Raw genomic sequence first — 23756 nt, 5'->3', positions numbered from 1 at the left:
CAATGCGTTTGTCTCTAGGATTAACTTGTTAGTGTTTCTTGTATTTTAGACCAATTCTAATGGAAAAATCCTTATTATTCACTTGTGCTTTCTTAAATTGGAAACCAAACTTAGACAAAAGTTATATTGCTCTGCAATAATATACAAAGTTAATTAATCAGCTACATTTCTATATGAACACAATAGTTCATTAAACTCACTAATTCACTTTATTTGAATTTAATCATAGGTATAAATCTGACTATTTCTATAATTAAGTTTATTTTTTCCCCATTTCCTATAGACTAAACATAGCCAGATCTTTTATCTTTGCCTTATAAGTCTGGCATTCTAAATCTTGTGTCCACTCAGTTCAAGCTTTTACATTTTGTAATTTTTCCTTTAAAGATTCAAAATCCTCAAGTATGTGTAGTTATTAATAGGTTGGAACAGGGTAACGGTTTTAATCATAAGTTTTATATTACTGTATCTGGTCAGCCTTTCTCTTTTAAAATATTTACTTAAAACATTATTATACTGTTTTTCATTATATCTGATTTCAAAATGGTATATATATATATATATATAGCAAATATAATTCTGCATGAAAAAGCCCCATAGCTCCTTTAGTTAAACCATTAAAACCATTTGAAATTCCCAGATCAATAAAATATCTTATGTTGTATTGTATAGCAATAAGGACTTCTTGTTGTTGGTTTTTTTAAAAAAATAATGATAATAGCAAAAGTTAATTATTACTATCATTTGCTTATTAGAATTTTTTTTAATGTGATTAAATCTTATCAGCTCATCCAGGACAATTATTGCTCAGGAATAATGGGAGTGTAGTTCAGCCAGATAGCTCCAGTTTACCATCCCTACTCTAGGCCAGGGGTCTCCAACCATGGCAACTTTAAACCAAGCGGATTTCAGCTCCCAGAATTCCCCAGCCTGGGGAATTCTGGGAATTGAAGTCCTCCAGGCTTAAAGTTGCCAAAGTTGGAGACTCCTGCTCTAGGCCAATCTTATAGAGAAGCAATTTCACTTGTCTCTTGCGCATTATGGTATAATGCTATAATATTATTGGCTGGAATATTAACATATGCAATAAGTACCTTTCTGTACCACAATTCCAGTACAACACTGACTGCTCTAAGAGGCAAATTGTTCTCCCAGAGCGAGAAAGAGACATGGAATGTTGCATAACGTGGAGTTCTTCTGCCAGAACTGTAATTTTTATTGTTAAAATACATTTCATCAGTCGGGGGAAAAAAGAGTTGTTTTTCTTGCATTTTGCTCAATCTGTGTTTTTTTAAAAAAATGGATTTTAAAATAGATTTTTTAAAAATCTATCTTTTTAATATTCTAATTGTTTATTACATGGCAAAGGTGAAACATCACGGACATCATCTATAACAGGGTTCTCCAAGCTTGGCAACTTTTAAGACTTGTGGTCTTCAGCCCCCAGAATTCCTCAGCCAGCAATGTTTTGCTGGCTGAGGAATTCTGGGAGCGGAAGTCCACAAGTCTTGAAGTTGCCAAGGTTGGAGACCCCAGATCTATAACATGTATATCAATTTATGCACAAACTAGCAATCTTAAATATTTGTTTCTGAGGCAATAATAAAGGCACACTGCCTTTATAATCGTCAGGGTGAATCTAAACAGATTCTTAATCATGTGCAAGAATTGAGAACATTCAGTGAGCATAAATGAAATATTTTAGTGCCAGGCAGATATGATTATTACAAAGCTTACCAGCCCATAGAATTAAGTTAAGTATGAGAACTTTATAACCAGGAGAAAAACTTCCAATCGGAACAGAAAAAGTGCTGGTGGACTGCACCTCAAACATTGCAACTCTCTGTAGAGAGAATTGGGCCATGTCACAACTCTAACATTGTATAAGAAACACTGTTATATAGATTTTGTTTTATAAAAGGTTCCTTTGGGTAGTTATAAACATTTCTTTAAAAATGTAGGCTTCAGCATCGCATATCTGGGCACTTATATGCCCTTACATCAAGGATTTTCCAGCTCTGATCATAAAAGCCAGAACTGGCTACAGTAGATAAGATTTCATTAAAGGTCTCATTTCTTGTTAATTGTCTGGGCCTGTTTATGGAAAGCTTTGCAGTCCTCTATACTACTTCTGGCATTGTTCAAGTTTTGCCAGGTCCTCTGATCCCTGAGATGTTTGCTACCATAAGACTGTTCAGAGCTGTTGGGCCAGTGAAACAGCATAGCTAGGGTATTAGACTAATTGAATTATTGACCTACTCCAGTCTGAACATCCCTGTATCTTATAAGACATGCTTTGTAACTCTGTGTACATCATTCTGCTGTCTGGGATGACATCTGGCCTTCACATTATCATGTCTCATATTCATTTGCACTACTGGTATGTACTTTTGAGAGCACTTGATTAATCTTCTTTATCAAAACATTTGAAATATGTTTCTGTAGCAGTTTTGGGAAATGTTTTAAATATAGTGTATGTGTGAACTGTTCCTGTAAATGATAGAACAAAGGCATCATGTCTCTGCTTCCCCAGTGGAAATACTGGAAGCATAAATCATAATGGTTTTATATGTCTCTGTCCTGATGCTGTTGCAAAACCCAGTTGCTTTTTTTATGGAGCAGGGTTGTGAGTTCTGATAGCCTGCTTTTTTGTAGACACATTAATATCCCACCAGACAGATTGTTCAGAATGTTTTAAGAGCAGAATGACCAATCTGGGGCCCTTAAAATGGGGATGTGGGAGGGGGGATCAACCTGTGACAGCAGTTTTACAAAGTAGAATGTATATTAGCAACTAGATTTCTGCAAAGAACGAAAGTGAGTGAGTGGGATTGCCAGTTGTTTATTCTCGTTTGCCATTGGGGTTGTAGCACAGTAAGTGTGTATCTGCACACATGAAAGCACATGCAAATTGAATTAACACTATTACACATGGCACTCCAAAGCTTATTCTCAATTTCTATTCCTGAGGATCCAAATTGTTGGGGGCAATACGCTGACTCTGTAAACCACTTAGGGAAAGGTTCCCTCGCACATATGTGCTAGGGGAACATATGTGCTAGTCGTTCCCGACTCTAGGGGGCGGTGCTCATCTCTGTTTCAAAGCTGAAGAGCCAGCGCTGACCAAAGATGTCTCCCTGGTCATGTGGCCAGCATGACTAAATGCCAAAGACGCATGAAACACTGTTACCTTCCCACCAAAGGTGGTCCCTATTATTCTACTTGCATTTTTTATGTGCTTTCGAACTGCTATGTTGGCAGAAGCTGGGACAAGTAACAGGAGCTCACCCCGTTACGCAGCACTAGGGATTTGAACTGCTGAACTGCTGACCTTTCGATCGACAAGCTCAGCGTCTTAGCCACTGAGCTATCATATCCCTCTAAACCGCTTAGAGAGGGCTATAAAGCACTATGGACTGGTATATCTGTGTTGACGGGGGCAGAGGTCGACCCCGAGGCCCCTTGTATGTGGGGTGCCACAAGGTTCGGTCCTCTCACCCCTTCTGTTCAGCATTTATGTGAAGCCGCTGGGCGAGATCATCCGTGATTTCGGGGTGAAGTACCACCAGTACGCTGATGACACTCAGCTGTACATCTCGACCCCGGATCACCCCAATGATGCCCTTGAAGTGATGTCCCGGTGCCTGGAAGCCATGCGGATCTGGATGGGGAGAAACAGACTCAGACTCAACCCATCCAAGACCAAGTGGCTGTGGTTTCCGATGTCCCAATATAGTCCGTTGGTGCCATCACTGACTATTGGGGATGAGTCATTGGCCCCCACAGATAGGGCTCACAACTTGGGTGTCCTCCTGGACTCACAGCTGTCTTTAGAAGAGCATTTGACAGCTGTGGCCGGGAGGACTTTCTATCAGGTCTGCCTGATTCACCGGTTGCGTCCCTTTCGGGATCGAGACTCATTACGTACGGTCACTCATGCCCTCGTCACCTCACGCCTGGACTACTGTAAGGCTCTCTACATGGGGCTCCCCTTGAGGAGCACCTGGAGGCTCCAGCTGGTCCAGAATGCAGCCGCGTGGGTGGTTATGGGAGCGACGTGGCGCTCCCATGTGACTCCCCTCCTGCACGAGCTGCACTGGCTCCCGGTGGTCTTCCGGGTGCGCTTCAAGGTTTTGGTCACCACCTTTAGAGCGCTCCATGGCTTAGGACCAGGATACCTACGAGACCGCCTTCTGCCACCAGTAGCCTCTCATCGACCAGTACGCTCCCATAGAGAGGAGCTCCTCAGGGTGCCATCGGCCAAACAGTGTCGACTGGCGGCCCCCAGGGGGAGAGCCTTCTCTGTAGGGGCACCTGCCATCTGGAATGAGCTCCCCCCGGAGATACGGAGGATTCCAGATTTACGCACTTTCTGCCATGCCCTCAAAACATTTTTATTCCAGCAGGCTGGTCTGGCTTGACTCTCCCTTTTAATTTGCTTTTAAGTTTTATACAAATTGGGTGTTTTTAAATTCGTTTGTTGGGCCAAAATTATTTAATTGTACTTTTAAATGGTTTTTAACTTTTGTATGATGTATTTTTTATTTTGTGGCTGTTCACCACCCTGAGTCCTTCAGGAGTAGGGCGGTATATAAATAATATAATAATATAATATAATATAATATAATATAATATAATATAATATAATATAATATAATATAATATAATATAATATAATATAATAATATAATATAATATAATATAATATAATATAATAATATAATATAATATAATATAATATAATATAATATAATATAATATAATATAAATAATAAAATAAAATAAAATAAAAAAATAAAAAAATAAAATAATAAAATAAAATAATAAAATAAAATAAAATAAAATAAAATAAATAATAAAATAATAAAATAAAAAATAAAATAAAATAAAATAAAATAAAATAAATAAATATAAGTCTAAATCCTATTGCTATTGCTATTAAATAAAGCAATAGCCTTTCTTACTGATAAACAGAAAAAGGAACAAGAGTGATGGATTATAGTCAGAGCACATATTCTATCTTTGATCTAGTTCTTTACTTTGCTGGAGATATAAAAGCATCCCAAATAAAATTTGAAGTATCTGTGCCTCCGCTGTAATTACATTCCATTTTTTAAATTAAAACATTGAATTGCAAATACAGTAGAAATCTTGTATTATATATATACTGAAGTTCTTGGTCCAAAGTGAATCTAAATTTGGATGAACTTTGAAGTTCATCCAGAACTTGAAGATGAACTGCCAGATAAAAATATAGGCAATATTATTACACTATCTGAAAACTTCGATGAAATGTTTTAATACAGAGGTTTTTAAGCAATCCTATCAAAAGAATTTGTTTCCCACTATGATAGAGAAAAAAAATGTTATTTTTTTTCTGAGAAGGGCATTTTATATGTTTATTGACATTTGATTATAATTATCATTCATGATGAAGTTTATAAAAGCCCTGTTCATATCTACTAATGTGTCAAAGATTAGAAATAAGGACTTGGTTATGAATATACCATGTATGGCAAAAATAAATATATTTATTATATAAGCAGTATGTATTATGCACACATACAAGTCACATACATTTGGGAAAGATTCAAGAAATTGCATATCCGCTAACTCACTGTTTTTCATATAAAAAGTATGGCTTCATAATAATCTTTTTTTTTTAACTTTGTAATATGTTTTCATTGAGATTTTTAACAAGATAAAAGCAATACAAATATAGAAAAGAAAAAAATACAATAAAGAAAATTGAATAGGTAAGAAAATAGAAAAAGAGATAGAAATATAAAAGAGAAGGCATAACTTTTGCATCTTGACAGTTATTAAAAATGCATTTATATTTTACTCTCTCTAAAGTTGCATCTTAATTTCCTTCTTCCATAAGTTACCCATTCTAATCATCAAACCCATAAATCACAAGTTCATTTTTTTCTTTTTTCAGCAAGAAATCCATAAGGGGTTTCCAGTCACTAATAAATGTAATAGTTGACCTTTTTTTAATTAATTTTGTCATCTCTCCTACTCTATTATCTTCACCAACCATTCCAATTGTGGGTATATCAGAGATTTTCCATTTTTGTACATATAATAGTCTGGCAGCAGATCATATATAAAAATAGTCTTCTGTGGTTCTTTTCTATTGTCTGCCCATTAATTCCAACAAGATATGTTCTAGCTTCAGTTGATTCTTAGTCTTTAAAATTCTTTGGATCATTGTATGTATTTGAACTCAAACTTTTCTGGCTTGTTTACAAGTCCATCAGGCATGATAAAATGATCCTTCGTGTTGCCTACATTTCCAACATAAATTTGAAGTGCCCTCATACATTTTGGCTATTTTTTTTCTGGAGTTATATAACAACAGTGCATCATTTTAGGTTATAAATATAATGGAAATTTCAGTCCCTTAAAGCACAATTGTTCTCTTGATTTCATCTCATATTCTCTGGGTTGTTGTTCTAATAGTTGTGATAAACATTAATGTGCTGTTCTCATGGTCTACATGGTTGCCTTTGATACTACTGAAGGTCAAATGATGCAGGTTTAAGAAATACTAATAGCCTGCTTCGATGGTAAAAAATGTAGTAATATTGACAACTTCAAAGATCACATCAAAACAAAAAGCAAATACAGCTAACCTGCAAAAGAGCATCCCTCCACAAACATTGTACAAGGAGAACACTTTCTTGCTCCAATCAGCCTAGTCTTCTCCCTCTAATTCCTATTAGTTTTTCCCAGTATAGACCCCATGGGGCAAGCAAGTGATGAAATTACGATATTGCAACATTATGAACAGTACTGAAGAGAGTGACGTACAACCAGTTCTCATTCTTACAACTGCTTGGTAACTGGCAGGTATTTATGACAGTTGCCTCGTCCCAGATGCCATTGGTGACCTTCCTAGGCAGCTTCCAACAAGTAAAGTCAATGGAGGCAGCCGCAGGGGTGGGTTCTACTTACCTTTACTACTGGTTCGCAATGGGATTGTGTGCACGCCGAGCTTCACTCTCTCGCGCGCTGAGCTTTTGCGCATGTGCAGATTGCCTATGACGACATCCAGGGTGGTGGGCGGAGCCTCCTGCCAGTTTTACTACCGGTTCTTGCGAACCGGTCAGAACTAGGGGCAACCCACCACTGGACAGCCGGATTCACTTAATTTCACGATTCACTTAGCAATTGCAGTTGCTAAGAGTGCGAATCATTTGACAACCTATCCTGTTTACCAACATAAATTCTGATCCCAGTTGTGGATGTCAGTTGAGGACTACCTGTAATGTCTTCATCCATACCGTAGCTTCTTTCTTGATACTGAGGAGTAGGTAGCATGGATGTGAATATAGAGGCTATCAAAGGTTGGCCTAAGGGGGCTTTTCCCCATGAACTGCTTCATACAGCATAGCATTTGAGTGAAATCCATTCCCATGAGGCAACCACAATTTCTCAGCATTCTCTGACAACCACAGGTATAAAAGTTGCAAAGATATCCCTGCTGCTTGGCCTCTGATCAGAAAGTGCTTTGCATTGTCAGTTGGAAATGACACATTTATTTATTAAATTTATATCCCGCCCTTCTCCCCGAAGGGACTCAAGGCGGTGAACAGCCAAGAATTAAAATAACATGCAATATAAAAGTTAAAATAATTAAAAATAAATTAAATTAAATGGCCGCCCCAATTTAAAACCCCTAGCAATACAATTAAAAACCCCTAAAACCTATTCAGACCAGGCCAGCTTGCTGAAATAAAAACATCTTCAGGGCCTTACGGAAAGTGCGGAGATCCGGAATCAGCCGTATTCCGGGACGTAGCTCGTTCCAGAGGGCGGGTGCTCCCACAGAGAAGGCTCTCCCCCTGGGGGCCACCAGCCGACATTGCTTGACCAATGGCACCCTGAGGAGGCCCTCTCTGTGAGAGCGTATTGGCCGGTGGGAGGTTATCGATCGCAGCAGGCGGTCTCGTAAACATGAACAGTGGTACTTGCTCACAGGCAGGCCTTGAAGGAGTTTTCATTGGGCCATTTGTCAACCTTGCAACTTGGAAGGAATACAAATTTGGTCTCTTGAGCAATGCAAAATAGGTTGGGGAAAGGCAGGCAAAGCCATTGGTAGCCTTTCAGCACACAGATGAATGCAGAATAGCACAGTTGACCCTGTTGGCCACTGCTGTCCAACAGTAGGACTTCCCGGGTCTCTCTTGCAAGGTTGATTTCTATGGCTGAGTAAGAATTAGCTGCGTTCTAATTGTCATGTGTATGTTTATGCACTCACATTTACTTTTTCTGCTCTAGTATGTGAGTTTGCCTCCTTTTTCTTACAAGGGGAAGCATTTTAAGCTGTTTCCCAAATGTTGCCATCTCTTCCTGATAGCTCCCATTTTGTTGCAGTTGGCAAGAGTGGCTGCATGCCACTTGACTGCCTCTGTGCACCACCCATTGAGAAGTATCGGTCTAATACTCTTGGAAGCCTGGAATTTATTTATCCACTTTCATTTCTTTAGAATTAAAGAAATGTGTAACCTTCTAGAGACCTCATTTAGACCTCAAGAGATTTGTGTGCAAATTCTCTTTAGTAATTAATTTTGCTGTTTTGAGTTTGGAGGCAGTACATCCATCTTTCTTCCATTGCTCCTGCTAATTAGCCTTTTTTATCACAGTTTTGGTTTTGGACCAAACTCTCTCTCTCTCTTTCTCTCATGTGATTGATTAAGTACTCCCACTACACTTTAAAGTACATTTTAAGATTTGCAGGTCTTGTCTCTGAAGACTATGTTTGCAATCCACCAAGTATTGCCTCTGCAGAATCTTCATTTATTTCAGTGAGATTTGTTTTAAACAGAGGCTGCTCTGTGCAAAGGATAGGAACGAAAAAAGGAGACAGTGCAGTCGTAGCAGAAGTGCTAAATTACTCAGGCCCTACTCATCTCCTAATGCCTTTTAGCCCTAATAAAATAAGTTGCATAAAAAGAGCTAGATCAAGGCCTTAATCGAAATATCCTGCAGGAGGTACCAATTTAGTAATTATATTTTTCAGTTTAATTTCTACAGACGTTTGCCCAAACCGGTGCACACTTAGGCATATTTAAACCTCTTAATTCAAATGGAATTAGAAACACATAATTTCCCTCAGAAACTATGGGAAACTTTAGATGCCTTTCAATATTTTTTATTTTATTTTTTTTTGGGGGGGGGGTTCATGGTTTTCTTTTTCTTCATCTTTCCTTTGCAATTTGATCGTCAACATTTTGTCCATTGTCTCTCTGCCTTCTCGGTCCCTGCTTGTTCTGTCCTCTTTCATTCTTTACACGTCTTCCTTGATTTATTTTTCTTCTGGGTTACTTCTTTTTCTCATTTAGAATAGAATAGAATAACAGAGTTGGAAGAGACTTTGGAGGCCTTCTAGTCCAACCCAATGGTGAAATCTAAAATTTGTTACTACTGGTTCTGTGGGCGTGGTTTAGTGGGGGGGGGGGTAATGTGGGCGTGGCCAATTACTGGTTCTGTGGGCGTGGCCAATTTTTTTTTTTACTTTCAAAACCATTTTTTACATGTAAAACCATGTAAAAAATGCTTTCAAAAGGCTCTGACAATCCCAGCTGAGTTGCCTGATCGTCAGAGGGTTTTTTAAAAGCTAGGATCCTCAGAGCTTGGCTTGTCAGAGCCAAGAGCCTTGGTACTACAGTGGTTTAATGCACCCTGTTATTAACACAGCTGCCTGCAATTTACTGCTGGTTCGAATCTCTCCAAGGCTCAAGGTTGACTCAGCCTTCCATCCTTTCTAAGGTAGGTGAAATGAGGACCCAGTTTGTGGGGGCAATAAGCTGACTTTGTATAAATATACAAAAAGTATGAAGGCTATTGCTTAACGCACTGTAAGCCGCCCTGAGTCTCCGGAGAAGGGCGGCATATAAATCAAATTAAAAAAAAAAAATTAAAAATTTAAAAGAAAAAAAGCCTCAGCTGGGCATGGGGGGCGGGGGCAGGGATTTTTGCTACCGGTTCTCCAAACTGCCCGCCACCATCACTACCTGCTCGCCCGAGCCGGTCCGAACCGGGAGCATTTCACCCCTGGTCCAACCCCCTGCTTAGGCAGGAAACCCTACACCATTTCAGACAAATGGTTATCCAACATCTTTGACCTTCCTTTTCTTATGCCACCCACTACATTGCTGGTAATGAAAAGAATGCCAGGGAGTTCATTCTTCCAGAACAACTAACACTTCTTTTTTAGGTAAGAAAATTATATTTTTGATCTGTGGAATCACTTAGCTGTTTTGTCTGTCTGCTTATTTTTGCATCCTGCAATTTTAACGTAAATAGAAAAAGAAGTGTTGCAATCTTTTCTTCTTGTCATTTGCACTTCTAACATTACAAATAACATTTTTTGTGCTATTTCTTGGAAATGTCCAAGATTGAAAGGCATACCTTCCCACTGACTAGTATGCTTGGGAGGCCATGGCAAAGCCAAAACCTCATTTCTGTTGCTTTCTTTATAGACATGCACATGCCACAATCCTAGACACACATTGATTGTTTGGGCTCAACCAAAATGCTGACAAGAACCGAAAGCTAGTGAGCAGGCAGATGATAATGCAGTCTGTCATTCCTTCTGGAGATGCAGAAAGCGGCAGTCATGCAAAAATGGGGGTAAAGGTAAAGGTTCCCCTCGCACATATGTGCTAGTCGTTCCCGACTCTAGGGGGTGGTGCTCATCTCCATTTCAAAGCCGAAGAGCCAGCGCTGTCCGAAGACATCTCCATGGTCATGTGGTTGGCATGACTAAACGCCAAAGGCGCACAGAACGCTATTACCTTCCCACCAAGATGGTCCCTATTTTTCTACTTACATTTTTTAAGAGCTTTCGAACTGCTAGGTTGGCAGAAGCTGGGACAAGTACCGGGAGCTCATGGTGGGGGGAGGGATGTTAAAAGAAAGCCATCATTGCAGTTCTCTGCAGAATCTCTTACCCCATTGGAAGCTGCCTGAATCTCTCTCCTCTGACTTGTAATTTCATTGGTGTAGGGAGATTAATAAATCTCCTGTTATGCTTGGGACTTTAAATCCACATATTTCTTATATGCCATACTTTTAAGAAGAGAATATTGCAAATCAGCAGAAGCCCCCCCTCCCCATCATCACAACATTCTTAGGACCTAGATTCTATGTAAGAAATATAGCTTTAAAGTCAAAGCTTTAAGCATTTTTTAAACTTTAGGAGATCCTCTTAATATATTTGGAAGCCCTGACAAGGGCTGACATAAAGTTTTAAAAGCCAGCTGTTTTTTCATTATGCCTCATTGTCAGGGTGAACCTAACATACTACATAAAATATAGAGCTGATTATTTACAATAGTCATCTTTGGTGTACTTTGCAATATAATTAATCTTGCTGAACTAATTTGATTTTAAATATGGAAGTGATTTGTAGGTTTTCTCCATTATCTATTGCTTTGTGTTGTTTATCCTGGCATTGCACAAGGGGCACAGTTCTAACCAGCCTTTGTTTTATGTGTTTGTCTGTTTGTTTAGACAATGCTTATGGTTGTGTCTCCAACTTTAATATACTTTGCGGGCATACAGAATAAAACAGCACAAAACCTTTGTTGTTTATTGTACGGTCTTTGTAGTTTCTGTAGAGCAGCCTGTTAACTAAAGTTATGCATCCTCCTGGCAGTACAATTATGATATCATCCAGAGGCAGACAATGTTGGGAGGGTGTATACCCATGCCTGGATGTATACGCATCCAGGCATGTGACAAGAAATGAAGTTCTTCCCTTTTTCCCCTTAAATGCCATGTTTCCCCGAATATATGACCTATTCAAAAATTAAGGCCTAACCCAATTTTTTTGGGGTGGGACTAATATATGCCCTACCCCAAAAATAAGACCTTGTGAAAAGGGTGAGCATGTCCAGCACAGGAGGCAGCCCTTCCCTTCCCCGGTCACCTCATGGCTGTTCGGCCCCTTAACTGTGGCCCACAGATCAGCTGATCCAGCAAGGGCCAGGAGTTCTGTCTCTCCAGGTGCCTGGAGATATTTCCAGCGCACTCTTGCTAGCCCCAGCCCTGCCCACGGCGCCAGGCAACCTTGCAGCCAAGGGCCCCTCTGTTCCGCAGCTCACCTTGTGACTATGGAGCAGGCGGCAACCACGGTTTGCGCTCCACCAGGCCTGGTGCTCCAGTGTTGCTTAGGCTTCTGCTATGGTGAGGCAGAAAGCCATGTGGCCCGTCGGAATCGGCTCCACCCCCTGCCTCTACCTGGCTGCTGTTGCTTGAGAAAAGGACAGGCAGTTGTGGAAGATTGTGGGAAGCATGTGCTTACGATAGAAGGAAAGCCCAGCCTGTCCCTTTCAAGCGATCAAATGTCTGTGTGTGTGTGTGAGAGAGAATGAGAGAGAGAAAGAGAGTGAAAGAGAAATGACAGAGGAGAGTAACAAAAATTGCAGGCAACGCTGTTTGAAAGGGTTTCCTCTGCGCCGTTTTTCTTCTCTGCTCTGCCTGCCCACCATCCACCCCAAACCAAGCAGTGGGGAGGCTTCGGGACAGCACCCTTCTAGCACCCACTGCCCTGGCAAAGGTGAAGCCGAAGCAGGCGAGGGCCTCATGGGGTTCTTCCAATGGCCTCCCCACCGCTGCCCCGCTTGGGGGCGGCCCATACACAAGGTGTGAGTATCTCAATATTTGGCCAAATAAAGGTATTCACCAACTCTCTTTGAGAAAGGCAGACTTCTTCTGCTAGGCCTGAAATAACACAATAATACAATTTTTTTTTTAAGTTGATTTATATGCCGCCCTTCTCCGGAGACGCAGGGCAGCTTACAGTGCGTTAAGCAATAGCCTTCATACTTTTGTATATTTTTACAAAGTCAGCTTATTGCCCCCACAAACTGGGTCCTCAATTTACCTACCTTAGAAAGGATGGAAGGCTGAGTCAACCTTGAACCTGGGGAGATTCGAACTTGCAGTAATTGCAGGCAGCTGAATGTTAATAACAGGCTATTAGTCTGCTGCGCCACCAGGCTTCTATTAATTTGATGTTGTCACTTACATGTTTTTAACATTCTGACAGACCCAGAAGAGCTTTGGTGGGAAGGGACCAAGTTGAGGGAGTGAGGAGACGTTTTTGGGGAGGGGGGTGTCAGATCAATAGCTTCCATCAGTTATAACAGTTGTCAGTTAAGTTGCCTATCCCTATTGTTATGTTTAAAATAATACAGTATTGTATTCGGTCTTAGAATTTTTCCCTGACTAGCATTATGTTGCCTCAGCAGAGGCAAAGAGGGTGTTATATTTCTTGAATTATAAGGGAGTGTTAATAATGAAAACCATGGTAGCTTTTTTAGAGATGTTAACTCACCTTGTCAGTGATGAGCGTGTGAAGGACTTGGGGCATATTTGGCTCTATCACTTTGGGCTGATGGTTTTGTATCTGTGGAATGTACTTAGGGATGGTTTCTTCCTCTTTTCTTTCTTCTCTGTGCCTCTGCATTATTGTTCTGGCTCCATTTGATTGTTCCAGCAGGTGAACTACCTTTTCAAGTTCTCACTCATTTAAGGAGTTGTTTAATAGGTTAGGCTAGAACACAGGTCTCCAACCTTGGCCACTTCAAGCCTGGTGGACTTCAACTCCCAGAATTCCCCAGCCAGCTTTGCTTTGCTGGCTGGGGAATTCTGGGAGTTGAAGTCATCCAGGCTTGAAGTGGCCAAGGTTGGAGACCCCTGGTTTTAAAATAATTATAATAAAAATAATTAAAATCATCAACCCTGGTCTTAAAATAATTTGTAACCTATATATGTTTTTTTTTAATTACTGATTTTATATTTCTTATTTATGTTAACATATGGAGGAGGAGCTTGGATTTGAGTTACTATAACTATTGCTCTTAAAAGTGAAAAGGTGCTGCTTATTCTAAGTTGCTAAGATTTTTAGCAAGACATATTTGGGGAAAAAATACTGCAGGTAACTTCTTTGTAAATTGTTACAAGGGGTACTTCTTGAAAAGTACAAAATGGAATTTTTAAAACTCCTAGCAAAATAAAATGATTAACTTACTTCGTAACTTTCAGTTTTATGTGTTGCAAAATTGGAACATGACCTGATGTAAACTTCTGGAGATAAGCCCCAGCTGCACAGTAATGTTTCTTGAAGTTGTACAAGTTCAAAAGATAAATATATGAAATGTCAGCATACTGACACCGGATAAATACTGTAAAAGTGCCTTAAATACTCTAAAGATCTATAGAAAATCTGGATTTTTTTTTTAAAGATATTGAGCTGAGTCTTCTCAGCCCTTGCTTAGAGGAATGTTGATGGAATGGTTACTGCTTAATAACTAAAGATGTTTCTTAGCTATGCCAGGAAAGCTTGATTCTGTAGGCTTCGTTCTTCTGTTGAAAAAATAATGATCTCAGCAAGAGATCTGCCTTCTGCTTTAAACAGCTGTTCGTTAGGAGATAAAGCTTCCTCAAGCATGCAGTGTTACCTGCAGAGTTTTCTGTATCTGGTTGAATATCCTGTTTTAGGCTTCTCCAACCATGCGGCTTGTAGATATGCTGTGCTCAAATTCCCCTAATGACCATGCTGGCTAAGGAACTAGAGAAGATGAACTCAAAAGCCTCTGGTGGCTACCTAGAGTTGTGACAGAGTATTTTAGAAGGTAATTAAAAACAGATATAGAGAGCAATTCCATCTTCTGATTTTTCTCTCAGATTGCAACCAAGATGATGGAGGTGCCTGAATCCTTACTCAGTTGGTAATTTTTTTACCTAGAGTTGTGACAGAGTATTTTAGAAGGTAATTAAAAACAGATATAGAGAGCAATTCCATCTTCTGATTTTTCTCTCAGATTGCAACCAAGATGATGGAGGTGCCTGAATCCTTACTCAGTTGGTAATTTTTTTCTTCATGCGAGCAGTTTTGCTTATCATGGTCTTATATCACTTCATTTTAAAAACCTTATTTGCCTGAGCCCATCTCTAGTGGAAAGATTTTTATATGTGCATATGTTTCACCTACGAATAAAACCAGAGTTTATATATTAATCTATTCCAGGTTTTCATGCATCTTGGAGCCAAAAAAAGATAGAGAATACTCCCAGCAAGCTTATAACCTTTATATCTTTGAAACTTGATTACGTAGAGTTAATGCAAACATGGTAAAGATGGTTACAAAAATACTTGTATTAAGAAGCAACGTTATATTTAATTTCTAGACTGCTCAATTAATCTGGATTTATACAATTGAATTATTCAAATTGATTGCAAGGAGTGTAGGAAATTTCTTTTCCAGCTACAGAAGTCATGGCAATTTTTTCATTCAAGCATTCATGATTCATGAAATGATAGAACTAAGCAATGTGATTAATAGAGAACTTGAAAGACATTCCTAACTGGCAACAGCTTCATTATTTCTAAGGCCTTTCTGGGAGACTTGGTTGTTCTTTTCATATATTTTTTTGGAATAGTTTTTAATATGCAAGCCAATACTGAGTAAATTCCAAATTATAACCAATAGTATTATTTATATCAGCAAGGTAGATAGAAATCTCTAGAAACCTAGCCTGTCTATCTGTCTATAGCCTATATCTATGTATCTATAACCTTAGTTAAATTTGGATTCTTTTTGTTGCATTATATATTTACTATCTATATTATAGCAAAAAGGATGTCTTTAAAGGGCAATTAATTAAGACCTTCTGAATATGTAAGTAAAAGCAAAATCATACATTGTTGAGAATGGTACAAACTCAAGTACTACTACATTATATTAGGCCCTAATTAACATAAATCTCTTTTCTTTGGTGTGTTAAAACAATCATATCCTTTACAAGCCTTGTGGAAAGAAGTGCTCAGTTACACTCGCTGGTCAGGGAGTTTCAGCTGAGCTTGCTAATTAAGTGATTATCTTGCCTTCATTAATTTTTTTATAAATAACTCAAGATGGCGAACATACCTAATGTTCCTTCCTTGTTCTGTTTTCCACATAACAACAACTCTGTGAGGTGGGATGGACTGAGAGAGAGTGATTGGCCCAAATCAAATCAAATCAAATCAAATCAAATCAAAGTCACCTAGCTGGATTTCATGCCTAAGATACGACTAGACTTTATGGTCTCTCGGTTTCTAGCTTGATGCCTTAACCCAGGGGTGTCAAACTCAAGGCCCACAGGCCAAATCCGGCCCACAGGGTTTTAGATCTGAAAACAGAGAAGGACCAGCCCACAGTGCCTCTGCCAGTGAAAGTGGAGCTTGGAAGGCTGCGACGGCCTCCTGCAACCCTCTGCCAGTGAAAACGGAGCTCTGTTTTCATTGGCAGAGGGTTGCAGGAGGCCGTCGCAGCCTCCCAAGCTCCGCTTTTGCTGGAGGAGCGCTCAGGCGCCCACGACATGAGTGACGTCGAACTGGCTGTGCCCACCTTGGCCACGCCCACCCAGCCCCCAAGGTCAAGTACAACCCTGATGTGGCCCTCAATGAAATTGAGTTTGACACCCCTGCCTTAACCACTAAACCAAACTGGCACATGGTTGTGGAGGCAGCTGTAATAACTTTTGAAACAACGACGGAGCAAGGATGCAGCTACAGGAATACTTCAAAAGGAAACGCTTCAGTCACACTAACGTGCTTTGCGAATAACCTCTGTGGAGTGTTTTATGCAGCCCTATAACCTCTGTGAAATCGTCATATCAAATGCTGCCTAATATAAGCAGCTATGACATATAGCTTCCATCATTTGGTTTAGGCTAAAGATGATCTACTGTGAGGGGCCAACTTTTAAAAGAAAAATTCTTAAATGGGAAGGCAGAGACAGGGCATAATTCTATGCAAATTTTTCTGTTACCAAAATTATACAATCCTCTCTGGTAATTGAGATTTAAAGCCTGAAGGACCACCAAAATATAAACTGATGTGGGGGCCAAGCATAATTATCAAAAGCCATGAAAATATTATGGCCACAGTCTAAATGCACATAAGTGGTACAGATTATATACACTTGAGAATTGATTATAACTCCTTTCTTATTTGCGTTTGCTCGGGCAGACTTGGCCCTAAGAATAAAAACACGTGGTCTGTGGGGGAACTTGGTTGAGATCAGGGAGAGAAAGCAATGAGAGGGGATTCGGCCATTGAGTATGCAGTCACAAATAGGGCTAAATGTCAAAGCAAAACAAAACAAAACATCAATAATACTTGACGGATATTCTGTGGTCAACAAAAATAGATATGGTGGTTTTTCATAGCAATTCCAATTAATTGTTGGAGGTTTTAAAATGGAATCTCCATTCATTTGATCTGGACTTTAACATATTTGGCTAGCTTACATGTTTATGTATAGTAGACTTGCAATGCTTCAATGCCACCTCAAGAAAGCACTTTGTAACCTCCAGGGTCACACAGGCAGCTTCTTGTCTGCAGCACTTTAGCAGGCTGAGCCTTTCCATAGTAAATCATCCAGCTACCTTCTGTAGCTGATATGCAATTCCAGGAAAAGCCATGGCTGCTTCAAGAGATTTTGGACAGGTACTACATTCATGAGCCTGTGCATCTGAAATATGCTACACAACCCCAGGATAAAGGTGTAACAAACTGGATTTATTTCTTTGTTGGTGTTTTATTCTATTTATTGACAAAAAAAGAGAGAGGAAGGTGGCAGGGGATAGAGGTGGGGTTTCCAAAGGAAGAAGGAATGAAATTCCTGAGTTGTTTTTGGTAGAAATTGTTCCAGGAGACGCAAGAATTCAAATGTCTAATAAGGCAACTATGTTCCTAATTTTTACTTGTTAGCAATTTTTTTTTTTTGTAAGATTGTTTATGATGTTCTGTGTGGAAGTAAATGTTTTGTTCAGGCTTTATTTGCTTACAGTATCTAAAGTTTTTTCCAGTTACTATGTCTTTTTTTAAAAAAACCTTATAGGATGTCACATGTGCTCCACTTTGAGGACCAAACCAGAAAAGTAAAAGATGCAAGTGTGCAAGATGAAGACACATTTGAAATTTATGATCCCCGGAACCCTGTTAATAAGAGGAGGCGGGAGGAAAGCAAAAAGATTCTGAGAGAGAAAAAGGCGAGGAGATGAAATGTGTGGTAAAACTCACCAGATCCAGCTTGGAAAAGTACATCGCAGTACTTCTGTCTCTGCAGAAGTTGATGTCCCAAAATATATCACTTACAAGGTGTGAAAAGGAATCTGGGGTCTAATTTGGAAGCAGTGCTATCGCCTCTGTTTTGTGAATTCTGATGTAAAATAAACAAGTCTTCTCAGTAAAGTCCTTGGAGTCTATTTTTAGTCATTATTGTTAATAAATAGTTCATTTTCCATACTCTGTTCCTTTTTTATGTATTTGCATTGTTAAATAGAGGATTTTATATTTACAATCTTCTCGGAACACTGAAAACTTTTTCCAGAATGTAGAACAAAAGGATTTGGCATTACTGAAAAATAATGTTATCACTCCTGGTAACAAACTCAGACATTTATTGCTTGTAGAATTGGAGAGAAGCAGTGGAGAGTATCAGCATGCTCAGGAAAACCCCAAGATTGGAAAATAATAGCAAAACCTAAAACCTTCAGGAAGTAATAGATGACAAAACAAAAGTAAAAAAAACAACCCAGGATGATAAAAGATTGTGCATGTTCTTTTGTCAGAACTTTGAAACAAGCATAAGAGAGGGAGGGAGGGCGAGAGAGAGAAGGAGAGAGAGAGGGAAGGGAGAGAGAGAGAGATTATGGCCAGTACTAATAGAATATTTGTAGATCAGGATTGAACCTTGAGGTCCTTGCTGCTCTCTTGGTTTTACAGATGTTTCATGATGTTCATTGTGCACTGATGATGTTACCTAGTTGGATAATAAAGATCTGCCAGAAAATAATCAAATTCAGAAAGCACCAAGGACCCTACAGAATTACTAGTTCTAATTATATAACTTGCAAGGCTCTAGCAACTCATTCTGTAACTGCAATTCCATTTACCACTCTTATTTCTGATGCCAACATAATCTGTAGTACAATGTGTGAAAAGGATCACAATCTGATTTACAACTCGTATATTACCATTTGATCTTAATCACTTTGGAAGCAAGCTTCCTCAACAATAAAAAAAAAATCTATTCTAATATGCATGTGTGCAAAAGTATTCTTGAAAAGAATCTCCTCATGTCTTCATTATTTAAACTGCAATCTATGATATTGTTAGCAATTCCACCTTAACTTCAGAACTATTTGTATGCCTTGAAATGAACACACTTTGCATTAGAACAAAATTAAAGTGTAACACATTTAATAATCTGGAAGCAAAGGACCAAGAATGGAGACATACAAAGATTCAGCAATATTCTGCATTGCTACATCATATATATTCCCTTCATTTGGTGGACATTGCAATCATTAAAATAATCAATGTATTATCTCTCCTTATAAGTCTTGCATTTATTTATGTGTTTTACACAGAAATGGGGGGAAACAATTTGTACATTTTAAACCATGCAAAAAGTATCTCTTTAATGAAATAAAATGCATATTTTGAATACATTTAAATGTTTCATGCATATGTTGACATATCTGATCTGAAAACAATTCCAAATTTATAAGAGTGGCACCACATCTAAACATAATGATGTTCAAGTGTCTGTGTGATCCTACATAGGGCTAAAATGCAAATCAAACACACCTCAAGCATTCACAGAATGAAAGGTTTTTCATCTTTTAGCTCATCTTTCTAATTCTGTCATGGCACTTAAATTACAATTGGAAAACTGGGTTTCTAGCTAGCTACTTAATTACAGTAGTAATTATAGGGTGTTGGATGGGAGATTCTGCCCTGGGTCTAACCTCTGTATCTCCAACGCTCAGAAGAAGGTACCCTTCAGATACCTTTGATTAGAATTACTTCACCTTTTATGGATTAACAGGAGGTTAAAGACCTAATGATTTCCGCTACAGATTTAATATAGAGTCCTTTATTAAATTCAGTTTTAAAGATGTTAAGAAACTCAGTTTGCCTAATAATTATAATACTGGGTTCCTGAATTATTTATTGAATTATTAAGATTCTAAGCACATCAGAGCACTTAACAGTGAAAAATATGGGTGCTCTTGAGTAGTTTCTGATCATTTTAAATGGAGACTTCCTGTTTGTTGTTCTCAATACAACTTAAAACAAATGAAGTCCAGGAGTAACTGGGACAACTTTAATGGATGAAGCAACCAAGGTCATTTTAAAAGCTCAATTGCAACACTTCTGATGTTGTTTTTAGAATGAGTTCAATAAGGTATAGTAGTAACCTTATCAGGCTATGATAACTAAGTTTCTCGATAGGGTCTGACGTGTCACAAACATAAAACTGTCGTATCATGTTAATATGGCCCAAGTGGCATGGGTTAGTTTAGTGCTGAATATTGTTAAAATATGCTATATAATCTCGCTAAGATAACACACCAAAAGAATGGAGGTGTGAAGAGAGTCCTTGTAAGAGGTTGTCATTGTCCCCAGCTTACATGTGAGGGTACAGAGCAGTTAACGGGTGGTATGTTCTTAAATTGTCATTTACAATAAGACAAATTTCTCATGTTTCTAATTTGCTAGTAAGTTGCTGTTACAACAGACTTTCTTAAAAACAGCTTTCCTTCTACCATGCCACATTAATGTATAGTTAAATTATTCTTGTAAATGAAAATAGAGCACCCCTTTTTATATAAAAATCTAATGTCAGATTATTCTGTTCTACAGACGGATGCTTCTTAATATCCTGGTTCTAAATGTATTTACTTAGAGATTAACTTCATTGCTACTCTTCCAAATTATAGATAGAAGATAAGGCTACCATGACTTCCTTTGCTAACAATTAGGGAGACGAGGCCATTTTTAAAGTCACTCGATAGTGAGCTGGGTGACATATAATTTTAGTAAACAAATATTTTCGTACAAAATTTAAGGCCATACCACACAGATCTAGCTCTTTCTGGATATTACTAGTGGCTTGATAGGGTTAAAGTCTAAAAGATTTATCCACACGATTTAATAACTACTGTAACTGATGTCATTGTTGAGTGAGAATGAACACTCCTCATGCATTAGCTGGATCAATTCTGGATTTTGTTGCTTGTTTTTTTTAATCAGAAACCAAAGATCCACCAACAGAACAAAGTGCAAAAAATACATGTTTAGGATTACAGAATTAAGTTTCTTGCAACCATATTTCAAGTACAGAAATGTGCAGAATCTGAACTGAAATAATCTCATTCAAGAATTTCCCCCTTCTTATTTTCAATTATTAATTTAATTTTGGAAAGAAATGTCCACTTTTGGTTGCCACTGAAAATTTTCAGAGATCTAATATATTCTAAATGTCAACATCCTTCGAGTCAGGAAAGGTAAGTCCATAACCGCTTACTTTACAGGCAGATATACCCATAAAATATATAATTCTTAGCTGACATGCATAGCCTGTCCTAAAATCTATATCAGATCTCTTTACAAGGAAACCACATTCACCAGAAGGACATCCAGGATATATACTTTCTAAGCTTCAGGTTTTTTTTAAATCATTTCTGCATTTTTAAGAATTAAACTTTTAATGCCAGTACATATATTGCTATTTCAAATCAGAAATAGGTTCATCTGAAAGATTCTAAAAAATAATTTTCTACTATTAACATGATTCAAATCGATCTCTCTCTCTTTTCTCTCTCTCTCTTTCTCTCCCTCTCTCTTCCCCCCCAAACATCAAGTTTGTGATGTGAGGATATCATTTAAGTGTCTAAACTGAGGATAATATCTGTTGAGAATTTTGTAATTATATCCCTAACATTATTTTCAACTAGAATATTATGTTTATTTCACTAGCTTGCTTTCTACTCACAGGTACAATCCAATAGAAACTCCTCCTGCACTCCATAACATGTATCATTCTTCAAGGATCTTGGAGTGGAACCTGCACAAGAGAACTTCCTGCCAGGAGCACCTTTTTTTCCCGTCTTAATTCAATTGAAATTTACCAGATTGGGCTTCTTAACCAGCCATTCAGATGGCTCAACTCATTAAGTGTCATCAATTACGTATTCAGGTGGATTGTGTGTTTTTGAGGTTTTATTTTGCAAAGCATGCAACAGCTACTTAATTGTCTTATTTCTTTACCAAAATTCTCAACTCAATTATGCTCTGATACTGAATATTCCGTTCTAAGTTCCCCCTCTTGTCATATGACCCCAAACAGATTGTATGCAGCCTATCTTTTGCTTCCCAGCACATAAAGGTAAGGTAAAGGTAAAGATTCTCCTCACACATATGTGCTAGTCATTCCCGACTCTAGAGAGCGGGGCTTATCTCCGTTTCTAAGCCAAACAGCCAGCTCTGTCTGATGACGATTCTGTGGTCATGTGGCTGGCATGACTAAATGCTGAAGGTGCACGAAATGCTGTTAACTTCCCACCAAAGTGGTCCCTATTTTTCTACTTGCATTTTTACATGCTTTTGAACTGCTAGATTGGCAGAAGCTGGGGCAAGTAACGAGAACTCACTCCGTTATGCGGTGCTAGGGATTCAAACCGCCAAACTGCCTACCTTTCTGATCGACAAGCTCAGCATCTCAGCCACTGAGCCACCGCGTCCCCTTTCCCAGCACACACACACACAAATCAATGAAACAAAACGGGATAGCAGAAGTACACAGATGCAGCATTTAGACCAGATTTTGATGAGTTGATACTCTTGTCAAATGACTTGCTGTTTTATAAAGAACATAGAAATTAGAAGAACCATTTTACTTTAATGCTGCCTGCCTCCACCTCCCTCACTTATCTTTTGTTAGATAGTCTTTGTAATCCTGCTTATCATCTGTAGGTAAAGGAGAGATCCATTCTTCTCCTTGTTTCTGAATGGTAAATAAACTCTTGACACTGCAAATGCTTTCAGTCTGCAATCCTCCCTTTCAGTAGGGACAGTCAACTGCACTACATGGTTGTAACCAGGGGTGAAATCCAGCAGGTTCTGACAGGTTCTGGAGAAATGGTAGCGGAAATTTTGAGTAGTTCGGAGAACCAGTAGTGTACATTTTGAGTAGTTCGGAGAACTGGCAAATACCATCTCTGGCTGGCCCCAGAGTAGGGTGGGAATGGAGATTTTGCAATATCCTTCCCCCAGGAGTGGGGAGGGAATGGGGATTTTGCTGTAACCTTCCCCTGGAGTGGGGTGGGAATGGAGATTTTGCAGTATCCTTCCCCTACCATGCCCACCAAGCCACGCCCACCAAGTAATGCCCACAGAACCGGTAGTAAAAAAATTTGGATTTCACCACTGGTTGTAACAAATGAGCTACAGCTGCAGGATTTGGGTTTGGCTAGTTGAAAGAGAAGAAGAATTAGGGCGTGACATGATAGCAGTATTCCAGTATTTGAGGGGCTGCCACAAAGAAGAGGGGGATCAAATTCTACAAGCCACCAAAAGGCAGGACAAGAAACAATGGTTGGAAACTAATCAGAGAAGCAACCTGGAATTGAGGATAAACTTCCTAACTAGGGTTGGGTTCTAAAATTTTTTACTACCGGTTCTGTGGGCGTGGCTTATTTTGTGGGTGTGGTTTGATGGTCATGTTACAATTCTTTAGGATTAGCAAAGGTACTGGTCTACCAGGCTTTTAACTGCTTGCAGAGCTGTACCAGTCTACCCATTTGTTTTTGGAGGCATTGGTCTACCCATTTGTTTTTGGAGGCACCGGTCTACTCATTTGTTTTTGGAGGCACCGGTCTACTCATTTGTTTTTGGAGGCA

General features: G+C 38.9%; 1 protein-coding gene across 2 annotated transcripts in view; it reads left to right on the top strand.

Annotated features, from left to right (window-relative positions):
• Window positions 1-18258, top strand: part of CWC27 (CWC27 spliceosome associated cyclophilin) — a 104983-nt gene extending 86725 nt beyond the window's left edge. For both annotated transcript variants that reach the window (XM_070935859.1, XM_070935858.1), the window contains exon 14: window positions 17906-18258. In XM_070935859.1, coding sequence (XP_070791960.1) covers window positions 17906-18068 — 163 coding nt within the window. In that variant the 3' untranslated portion in view covers window positions 18069-18258. The remainder of the gene's footprint in view (window positions 1-17905) is intronic.
• Window positions 18259-23756: the final 5498 nt, after the last annotated feature.

This window comes from Pituophis catenifer, unplaced genomic scaffold (genome assembly GCF_029215685.1).
Source record: "Pituophis catenifer annectens isolate HBS135680 unplaced genomic scaffold, rPitCat1.0.hap2 SCAF_2, whole genome shotgun sequence".
Taxonomy (NCBI): domain Eukaryota; kingdom Metazoa; phylum Chordata; class Lepidosauria; order Squamata; family Colubridae; genus Pituophis; species Pituophis catenifer.
This window is presented reverse-complemented; position numbering and strand designations above follow the sequence as displayed.